General features: G+C 41.8%; 1 protein-coding gene across 1 annotated transcript in view; it reads left to right on the plus strand.

Moving 5' to 3' along the window:
- The window catches only part of LOC121537464 (chemokine-like protein TAFA-5), a 45,121-nt gene extending 39,316 nt beyond the window's left edge, over window positions 1-5,805 (plus strand). The window contains exons 4-5 of the mRNA XM_041845089.2: window positions 1,979-2,025; window positions 3,610-5,805. Of these exons, the coding sequence (XP_041701023.1) occupies window positions 1,979-2,002 (24 nt within the window). The 3' untranslated portion in view covers window positions 2,003-2,025; window positions 3,610-5,805. The remainder of the gene's footprint in view (window positions 1-1,978; window positions 2,026-3,609) is intronic.
- Window positions 5,806-10,996: the final 5,191 nt, after the last annotated feature.

Here is a 10,996-nt window from a genome sequence, read left to right on the forward strand (position 1 = left end):
GTGAGGGAAAAAAGTATTTGATCCCCTGCTGATTTTGTACGTTTGCCCACTGACAAAAAGATGATCCGTTTATAATTTTAATGGTAGGTTTATTTGAACAGTGAGAGACAGAATAACAACAAAAACAAACGCATGTCAAAAATGTTATAAATTGATTAGCATTTTAATGAGGGAAATAAGTATTTGACCCCCTCTCAATCAGAAAGATTTCTGGCTCCCAGGTGTCTTTTATACAGGTAACGAACTGAGATTAGGAGCACACTCTTAAAGGGAGTGCTCCTAATCTCAGTTTGTTACCTGTATAAAAGACACTTGTTCACAGAAGCAATCAATCAATCAGATTCCAAACTCTCCACCATAGCCAAGACCAAAGAGCTCTCCAAGGATGTCAGGGACAAGATTGTAGACCTACACAAGGCTGGAATGGGCTACAAGACCATCGCCAAGCAGCTTGGTGAGAAGGTGACAACAGTTGGTGCGATTATTCCCAAATGGAAGAAACACAAAATAACTGTCAATCTCCCTCGGCCTGGGGCTTCATGCAAGATCTCACCTCGTGGATTTGCAATGATCATGAGAATGGTGAGGAATCAGCCCAGAACTACACGGGAGGATCTTGTCAATGATCTCAAGGCAGCTGGGACCATAGTCACCAAGAAAACAATTGTTAACAAACTACGCCGTGAAGGACTGAAATCCTGCAGCGCCCGCAAGGTCCCCCTGCTCAAGAAAGCACATATACAGGCCCGTCTGAAGTTTGCCAATGAACATCTGAATGATTCAGAGGAGAACTGGGTGAAAGTGTTGTGGTCAGATGAGACCAAAATCGAGCTCTTTGGCATCAACTCAACTTGCCGTGTTTGGAGGAGGAGGAATGCTGCCTATGACCCCAAGAACACCATCCCCACCGTCAAACATGGAGGTGGAAATTATGCTTTGGGGTGTTTTTTCTGCTAAGGGGACAGGACAACTTCACCGCATCAAAGGGACGATGGACGGGGCCATGTACCGTCAAATCTTGGGTGAGAACCTCCTTCCCTCAGCCAGGGCATTGAAAATGGGTCGTGGATGGGTATTCCAGCATGACAATGACCCAAAACACACGGCCAAGGCAACAAAGGAGTGGCTCAAGAAGAAGCATATTAAGGTCCTGGAGTGGCCTAGCCAGTCTCCAGACCTTAATCCCATAGAAAATCTGTGGAGGGAGCTGAAGGTTCGAGTTGCCAAACGTCAGCCTCAAAACCTTAATGACTTGGAGAAGATCTGCAAAGAGGAGTGGGACAAAATCCCTCCTGAGATGTGTGTAAACCTGGTGGCCAACTACAAGAAACGTCTGACCTCTGTGATTGCCAACAAGGGTTTTGCCACCAAGTACTAAGTAATGTTTTGCAGAGGGGTCAAATACTTTTTTCCCTCATTAAAATGCAAATCAATTTATAACATTTTTTACATGCGTTTTTCTGGATTTTGTTGTTGTTATTCGGTCTCTCACTGTTCAAATAAACCTACCATTAAAATTATAGACTGATCATGTCTTTGTCAGTGGGCAAACGTAAAAAATCAGCAGGGGATCAAATACTTTTTTCCCTCACTGTATGTGTGATTATTTTTGTTTTGCTATAGATTTATAATATAGATTTATGGTATAGATTTTCACTGGACAGGCAGTATATTGTAATTGTTCTATTCTGACACTGGAAGGTAATGCCTCAGGAACCCATATGGACCCACCTTACCTGCTAGTACTTCCTGGTAGTGTATAGTTTAAAGGTCAGAAAAAGTACAACAGTCCTTAAGTTTCTATCATCTAGCCTCAGATATAATTTAGTCTTGCCATCTTTGCTTCAAAATGAACATATGTTATATGCTCCATGCTCCTGGCCATTACGCTGAAAAAAAGCATGATAGTTTGTCCTGAGAGCTGTGTCTGTCCTGATGTTTCTCTGCCTTTCAACCTTTTCTTTTATCTTCTTTCTAGCCTTTGCCTAAGGAGCCATCGTAAGGAGTTCAGAGCTCAGTGGATAGGTGAGTCTGGATTCATCAATTTCTCAAAGTGTATGTTGTTTCTTTTTTGCACTGCCAGCTGTCTGGTCTGTGGGACAAGCAGAATTGCACATCTGAGACAGTGTTATCATCTCCCAATACTCACTGGAGTTCAAAAGGTAAAAGTAAGGACAACTCCCACCTACTCGTGGTTTACATTTTTCTCTTTTACATAGAAAATACACAATTGGTGGCTGCAGTTTCCTGTGAGAAAATGGCTTTGATGCATGGAAAAAAAGACAAAAAGATAGATCAAAGGGAGCTATAGTGGTAGAAAGTAGCCTAATTCAGAGGGTTACAAATTAATAAAGCCCAAAGAGGCTACTTCAAATGGCTGCGTTGTTTAAGAGGACTAAGGAAATACAAGGTGGAGTTGAGAGTTTGTGTTATTTTTGGACTGAGAAGGAAAGAAAACTAAAGAGCCTTATTAAGTCAAACAAGCACCCCACCACAGAAAACCTGAACTGGGGAAACATACTGTACCTGAACTCTTGTTTTGTTTCAAGGTAAACATTGGCTACTGCAATTTATCAGATTGCTTATTTTGTTAATTTATTCCATGAAAACACCTTTCATGTGGAACAATAACAATGTTGTTTGTCCATAGTGCAGGTTTGTGTGAATCCCAGCCTAGAAAAAGACAATGGCCGTAAAAGTGGGTGATATTGTCGAATCTCCAAGCCTATGTGTCACAGTCAATATTCTAAGATGGATTTACGTTTTTCCGCAGAGAAAACAAAATGAATCACAGACAATTACCAGAGACAGGGAGAGAATGAGAATTGGGGGCAACATAAATATGTATTTTCCGGTTGGCTATAAATTCATGAAATTCTTTGCAGACTCTTATTAAATTGTATTAAAGATTCATATGGACAATCTAGGGTGTAAAAGTTTAAGATTGCCACGGTGAATTGGCACTCGGACACACAGACACAACAGACGACAGACACGCCAGACGGACGGACCAGACAGATACACCAGACAGACAGACCAGACAGATACACCAAACAGACAGACAGACATGCGGGTGGGCAGACACGACAGATCATTTATTATGTGGAATTATACATTTAAATGTATGGCATATTTATATGGTTTTATTGTTATTGAACTCAATGTAATTCTAATAAAACTGCTTTAGAATAGTTGATTTAGCATGTAAAAATAGATATGGACGACTAAAACAAGATATTTGATTTAACCTTTATTTATACAGGTTATTCTCGTTGAAGTAAAATCTATTTTAATAGAGATCCCTGGGACCACCCATACGTAAAAAAAATTATGCACGCATGACTGTAAGTCGCTTTGAATAAAAGCGTCTGCTAAATGGCATATTATTATTATTATATTATTATACTTGTTGGAGTATTAATATGAATGTGTGTATAGTCATCTTACTTGTGAAGTTGCTTTCTTTTTTTCTTATTATGGAGTCCATAGTGCACTCAAGATTCAAAGTCATCCTGAAAGGACAGTGAACAACCATGAGTGCCTTGTTTTCTCAACTCCATTGTTTACCCCCCTTTCTCTCACTCTCTAACCCCTCCACCCCCATCCCAGGTTTATTGCCAGTCATGGCAGAAGGGGAACAGAGGCCAATGACCAGGCAAGCACAGTTTGTGTCCATTCGCCAATTTTGTGCTCAAACCACTACTACCCCCCCACCCCACCACCACCACCACCACCAATCAAAGGAGCCCTACTATGTGACAGTGACACACCTCTACTCCCTCATTGGTCCAAAGGTCCGTACCTGCCCATGAAAGCAACTCTCCACAGCATCGTTATTGGAACCATATCACAAACTGAAAGACAAATCCTACCGTAAACTGTATATAACCTGTGTTGTTTCAGCACGGCAAGCAGGATATGACTGGGAGTCTAAACATGTGTAAGGAAACCAGTTCACCACCTACCCCTATGGAACACAATGTGAAGGCATTTTTGGTAACTTGGTTTAGACTAGTCAACAGTTATTTTATGAGTACTGATACAAGAACCATTCAGGGTCTTTTCACCCACTGAAATAGTCTGTTTGGTTAAGGTGTTGGTTTGTCCTATTGAAGAGCCATGATTGGTTTGGTGGACACAGGAGGTTAGTGGAAGCAGGATATGATGCCAATGGGTACCAGTCTTTAGGCATATTTCTCCATCCTCCAAAAAACACCACCACCTGTCTTGGCTATCTGAGGGATTGGATTCCAAGAGGTTTTGGGATGAAAAGATAGAGAGAAAAGGAGGAAATTCCATGCGAGTATCATGCTCTTCTCTTGTCGTCAATCTCTACAGTGAAAGAAGGATCAAATATATGCTAAACATTTACAGTTCTGGAGGAGAAACTTTTGGATGGATTGTCAGTTACTATCTAACTTGACATTGACAAAGCTTTGTTTATCTGGTGCCTAGGACTGATGTGACTGTTGCGAGTAAGGATTCCCTAATACTGTCTGTGGAGAAACCACCCACTATAGGAGATCTTTATGAGACACTTACTGACAGACTACACCTGCCTGGTTCTTTATCCTGTGTTCTAACTATTTTGTGTGTGTGTGTGTGTGTGTGTGCGCGTCTGGATGTCTGTGCCTCCTGATATACACTGTGAAATGGGAAATAGTTGACATAATCTTGTTCTTACGTTTGACACATCCAGTACTGTACTTCTGTCAAAACTGTACCTGAAGCTCATGTTAATCATGTTTTAAGGGATGATCAATGATTTAAAGCTGGAATCCGTACTTGGTGAAACTGCCACGTCCATTTGCAATATTACAACAAAGAAGTTACTTCAAACAATGAGTACTGTTTTTTCCCTCGGACATCACTGCACATCATTGCACGCACGATAGAACAGCAGAGTATTTACTGCAATTTTTTTTACCACAATGCTGGATGCTCATCTCCTCCGTTTCATCAACAAAACAAAAACAAAATGCGCTGGAGCGAAGTGCCGCTGTTTCACCTTATGCCGATTTCAGCTTTACAGCATCATACAGAAGAATCATGTTTTTAATACAAAAGTGTATTTATATTGAAAGATCTATGTCACATAAGTTAAAAGCAGTAATAATAATCAATGTATAGTACTGATTCATTATTTCAAAGTTATGGTTTAAATTGCCTATCTTTTTACATGAAATACATGTATGGAGGTATGCTACTTGCAAAGTGCTGCTGTTTTATTGGGTGTAATGTATACATTCACTGTATAATGTCCCATGGATATTTCTAACTTAATTTATGTTACGAGATTACGAGAGAGAGTGAGTGTCACAGAAAGAGTGAGACCATAAGGACATTGTACGCATATCACTGAAATGGAGTTATTATTTTTCACCAGAAAGATATACTGTACGTTCCTTTGAGAGACAGTCCTTCCATCCCTGGGGCTAATGTAATTCCTTTCTTAAAGTGTGTGTGTGTGTGGTGTGCATGAGTGTGTGTGTGCGTGCGTGTATGTGTAAGTACATGCATGGGCATATGTGTATGAGTGCAGGCGTGGGTGTGCGTGCACATGTTCAGTGTGTCCGTTTGTGTGCGTGCACTGGTGTGTGTAGTCGTGTGTGCTTGATGCTTGATTGGTGTGTGTGTGAAGAAAACACCACAATTATCACCTGATTACACTTCACTTTAATTACTCCCATCTGGACCCATGTCCTTTTCTTTCACTACTTTGTCTTTGTTTTTTTTACCCAACACAAATAAAATGTCCCCTTGATTTAATCTGATTCCATGGATGAAGCTCTGAATCCACATCAGATGCATGACACAATGAAAGTTCTATGACAGGGTTCCCCAACTGGCGGCTCGCGGGACGTTTTTGGACTGAGGTTGATATGGCCCCAAAAGTTTTCTGAGCGTTACAGAGAGATATATGTGATCGTATACAAATATAAGCAAGGTATGAAATGATTATGTTTTAGTCAAATATTATCTGTTTGGACTTCTTGCGGTCAATTTGCAGTCTACAAATTATTTGTCATTATGTTCTGTCCCCCTGACCATCCGCTCAAGAACAAATCGGCCTTTGGCTGAATCTAGTTGATGATCCTGTTTTATGATGTCTTGAAGAGAAGATATGGTAGCAATCAAGAACTGGGATGGGATTAGAGAACAAAGTATTTCATTTCACTTTTCTCTTCATATAGCAACCCTCATGCACCGCCCACCTGAGGTATTTCCTTTTCCTATGAGGGGTGCAAAATCCCCGTCACTTAAATCTCACTGGATTGATTGCTTTCATTTCATTCCTGCGACTCTTCATACTCTTGCTTGTGCCTGTCGTTTTTTCCCGTTAACAGTACGACCGCGGAAACATTTGTAATGTCCTGTCAAATACACTCCGGTAATAGCTGAAATGGGCTCAATGGAATACAGTGTCTTTCCGTTGAATCTATAAGAACACTAAAGCTTCGTCGGGCATTTAATGCACCATCTCGACACTTACATCGCAAGAAAGAGAAGAAAAATAACTTTATTTTGATGGTTGTTAATTTTTTTGTGGAATTGAAAAAGTATTAATTTGCTACAGTTGAAATGTTTACAAATTAGATGCGCTCAAATGAAAGCAACTTTCGAAAATGAACACTTGGATTATAGTGATCACGTTTGATCTCGCAAACAATGTGAAGTATGTTTGGATAGGTGTAATCTAGAGCCAAGCATGTTGATTTTTAATCCAATGGTATCCTGCTATTGACACACTTGTTGAATTATGCAAGAGTACGTGACAACAGTAATTAATGAGACAGTCTAGACAGCGCAGGTGAGTTCAGGCAGGCCTAGACAGAGCAATTGTTTGGTGGTTGCAGCACCTTCCTAACATTGAGTTGCACCCCCTTTTGCCCTCAGAACAGCCTCAGTTTGTCGGAGAATGGACTACAGGGTGTCGAAAGCGTTCCACAGGGGTACTGTCCCATGTTGACTCCAATGCTTCCCACAGTTGTGTCAAGTTGGCTGGATGTCCATTTGGTGTTGAACCATTCTTGATACACACGGGAAACTGTTGAGCGTGAAAAACCCAGCAGCGTTGCAGTTCTTGACACACTCAAACGTGTGTGCCTGGCACCTACTACCATACCCCGTTCAAAGGCACTTAAATATTTTGTCTTGTCCATTCACCCTCTGAATGGCACACATACACAATCCATGTTTCAATTGTCCTTCCCTTCATCTACATTGATTGAAGTGGATTTAACAGGTGACATCAATAAGGGATCATAGCTTTCACCTGGTGAGTCTATGTCATGTTTTGTACACTCAGTGTATTTGGACAGTGAAGCTACAATTTGTACATTTGGCTCCATACGTTAGCATTTGGGATTTGAGATCAATTGTTTCATATGAGGCGACAGTACACGTCACCTTTTATTTTAGGGTATTTTCATACATATCTGAACGAAGATCATACCCCCCAAGAAATGCTAACTTCTCACCATTACCATTAACAGGGGAGGTTAGCATTTTTTTGTTCCTCTAACTTTCTCACGATTCATTCATGATTATCCATAATCAGGGTAGCATCCACATTAATGTATTCAGTACATGTTCAGAAACATCTTCTATTCTTATCTACAATAAAAGTGACTCCAAAATGGCACAATACATTATTCACAACTCAGTTCCTATTGGGCAAATCATAATCTAAAACACAACCAAAACAAACCGCAAATGCATCCAACACGTTTGTAGAGTCACAAGCTTAATGTAGTCATTGCGTGCTAGGAATATGGGACCAAATATTACACTTTTGACTACTTTAATACACTATAAGTGAATTTGTCCAAATACTTATGGAAAAAAAACTTCAAATGGGGGGGACTAGATACATAAAGTGCTTTAATTTCTAAACGGTAAAACAGATATGTATGAAAATACAAAAATGCTGGCGTATAGTGTGTATATAGGGGCCTTTTCAGTGTACAGTGAGAATGGAGAGAAGATAGCGGTGTAAAATTGTCGTTTTACGTGCGCAACACGGCTAATTTATAATTCTCAAGGGGTCAGGCGACACTCCCTGGGTTGTGAATTTTAATGGTGTTTTTTTATGGGTCTCTATAAATTCTGTTTTGCTTTGAGCATTTATGCAGAACACAACATCCTCCACTCCCCTCACTTAGTGAGTCAAGGAGAGGCTGGGCTGAATTTAGCCAGTGTTCTGCAGCACCGCTGTCCTTTTGAGCATAACACACACACACACACACACAAATTATTTAGGTGTGGATTCAAAAATATGACCACCACATTTAATAATATGAGAATGGGATTCAAAAATGTTCTCGACCAAAAACTCTAGTCTAAAATCCCACAACAGTCATTTCAATAATTTAAAAACCATATGAGCTGTTTCTGTTTGTAAGTTACTCACCATATTCATCCATCCATTATTTTAGTATACATGCCTCTGTCATCCCAGTTCTGTTGGTATACATGCCTCTGCCATCCCAGTTCTGTTGGTATACATGCCTCTGCCATCCCAGTTCTGTTAGTATACATGCCTCTGCCATCCCAGTTCTGTTGGTATACATGCCTCTACCATCCCAGTTCTGTTGGTATACATGCCTCTGCCATCCCAGTTCTGTTGGTATACATGCCTCTACCATCCCAGTTCTGTTGGTATACATGCCTCTGCCATCCCAGTTCTGTTGGTATACATGCCTCTGCCATCCCAGTTCTGTTGGTATACATGCCTCTGCCATCCCAGTTCTGTTGGTATACATGCCTCTGCCATCCCAGTTCTGTTAGTATACATGCCTCTGCCATCCCAGTTCTGTTGGTATACATGCCTCTGCCATCCCAGTTCTGTTGGTATACATGCCTCTGCCATCCCAGTTCTGTTAGTATACATGCCTCTGCCATCCCAGTTCTGTTGGTATACATGCCTCTGCCTTCCCAGTTCTGTTGGTATACATGCCTCTGCCATCCCAGTTCTGTTGGTATACATGCCTCTGCCATCCCAGTTCTGTTGGTATACAAGCCTCTGCCTTCCCAGTTCTGTTGGAAGACATGCCATTGCAATCCCAGTTCCTCATAAAGTGTCTCCTAATTGGTCTCATGCCTTGTCTCAGGGTAGTAGGTTGGTGGTCTGTTGATATCCCTCTGGTGGAGTGGCGGCTGTGCTTTGGCAAAGTGGGTTGGGTTATATCCTGCCTGGTTGACCCTGTCTGGGGGTATCGTCGGACGGGGCCACAGTGTCTCCTGACCCCCACCCCCTGTCTCAGCCTCCAGTATCTATGCTGCAATAGTCTATGTGCCGGGGGGCTAGGGTCAGTCTGTTATATCTGGTGTTATTCTCCTGTCTTATCCGGTGTCCTGTGTGAATTTAAGTATGCTCCCTTAAATTCTCTCTCTCTCCCTCTCTCCCTCCCCTCCCGGAGGACCTGAGCCCTAGGACCATGCCTCAGGACTACCTGGCCTGATGACTCCTTGCTGTCCCCAGTCCACCTGGTCGTGCTGCTGCTCCAGTTTCCACTATTCTGCCTGCGGCTATGGAACCCTGACCTGTTCACCGGACGTGCTACCTTGTCCCAGACCTGCTGTTTTCAACTCTCTCTCTCTACCGCACCTGCTATTTCAACCTCTAAATGCCCGGCTATGAAAAGCCAAGTGACATTTACTCCTGATGTACTGACCTGTTGCAACCTCTACAACCACTGTGATTATTATTTGACCCTGCTGAAAATCTATAATCGTTTGAACATCTTGGAGAAAAATCTGGCCTTAATGGCCATGTACTGTTATAATCTCCACCCGGCACAGCCAGAAGGGGACTGGCCACCCCTCAAAGCCTGGTTCCTCTCTAGGTTTCTTCCTAGGTTTCTGCCTTTCTAGGGAATTTTTCCTAGCCACCGTGATTCTACATCTGCATTGCTTGCTGTTTGGGGTTTTAGGCAGGGTTTCTGTACAGCACTTTGTGACATCTGCTGATGTAAAAAGGGCTTTATAAATACATTTGATTGAAATTTTGATTGATAAACTTGTAACCTCACTTTTGAGAAAATGGCCTTTGAATGTTTTGGTACCTACTGGAGAGTTGTTCTTTGTCTACACCCATTCAGCACCGTTCACACCCTTTTAAGCTTTAGCCCCACCCATCTCTTTATGGATTCACATGTGAGGCTATGTACTAAACAATCAAAGATTTCAAGACTAAAGGTACATTTAACCTGGAGTGCCAGAGTGTGCTCTGGGCGTTCGTAAATTCAGAGCGTTGTCAGATTGGCCGTTCGTAAATTCAGAGCGTTTCACTCTCAGCCCGTTCAGAGCGCACACTGGACGCTCTGGCCGAAAAGTAGGGTTGATCCAAGCGTTCTGGCCCTAACAACAGGAGTCAACGTTGGCTAGCTTGCTAGCTACTTCCAGACATAAATGAGAGAACAGCTCACTCTGACAGCCCTAGCAGAGCTGGTTAGGCTGTTTTTATGTTATCCAGAGCGTTGGTGTCTGCAACTGTGCTGCTGGCAACAATTTAATTATGCTTTTTTGCCTAAGTTTACTGACACCGGCCATATTCAACGGGTGTTGAGCGTTCGTAAATACGTCAGTTATTCTGCGCTCTGGCACACTCAGACGAGAGTGCTCTGAAATCGGAGTAGATAGCCAGAGCGAATTTACCAGCCACGTCTATCGACAGTTGTCACAGTGACATCATAAACATTCTATTTAAATAGTTACTTGCATATTGGAGTCTTTTGTTTAGACATGTAGCTAGCTAAACAATTAACCATAATACCAACTCATAATGTTACTACCCTGCATGAATCTGCAGGTAGCTAACCAACCAGGATCAATGTTAGCTAGCTAACATTAGGCTATAACTAGCAATGCAAATGATCTGAGATACGAATAATATTACTACACAGATCATACACGTAACGTTAGCAAGCTAGCCAGCCAGCTAACGTTATCTAGCTAGCTTATTTCCTTTTATGAACTGTAACTCAGCAGAATC

The sequence above is a fragment of the Coregonus clupeaformis genome, chromosome 24 (genome assembly GCF_020615455.1).
Source record: "Coregonus clupeaformis isolate EN_2021a chromosome 24, ASM2061545v1, whole genome shotgun sequence".
Taxonomy (NCBI): Eukaryota; Metazoa; Chordata; class Actinopteri; order Salmoniformes; family Salmonidae; genus Coregonus; species Coregonus clupeaformis.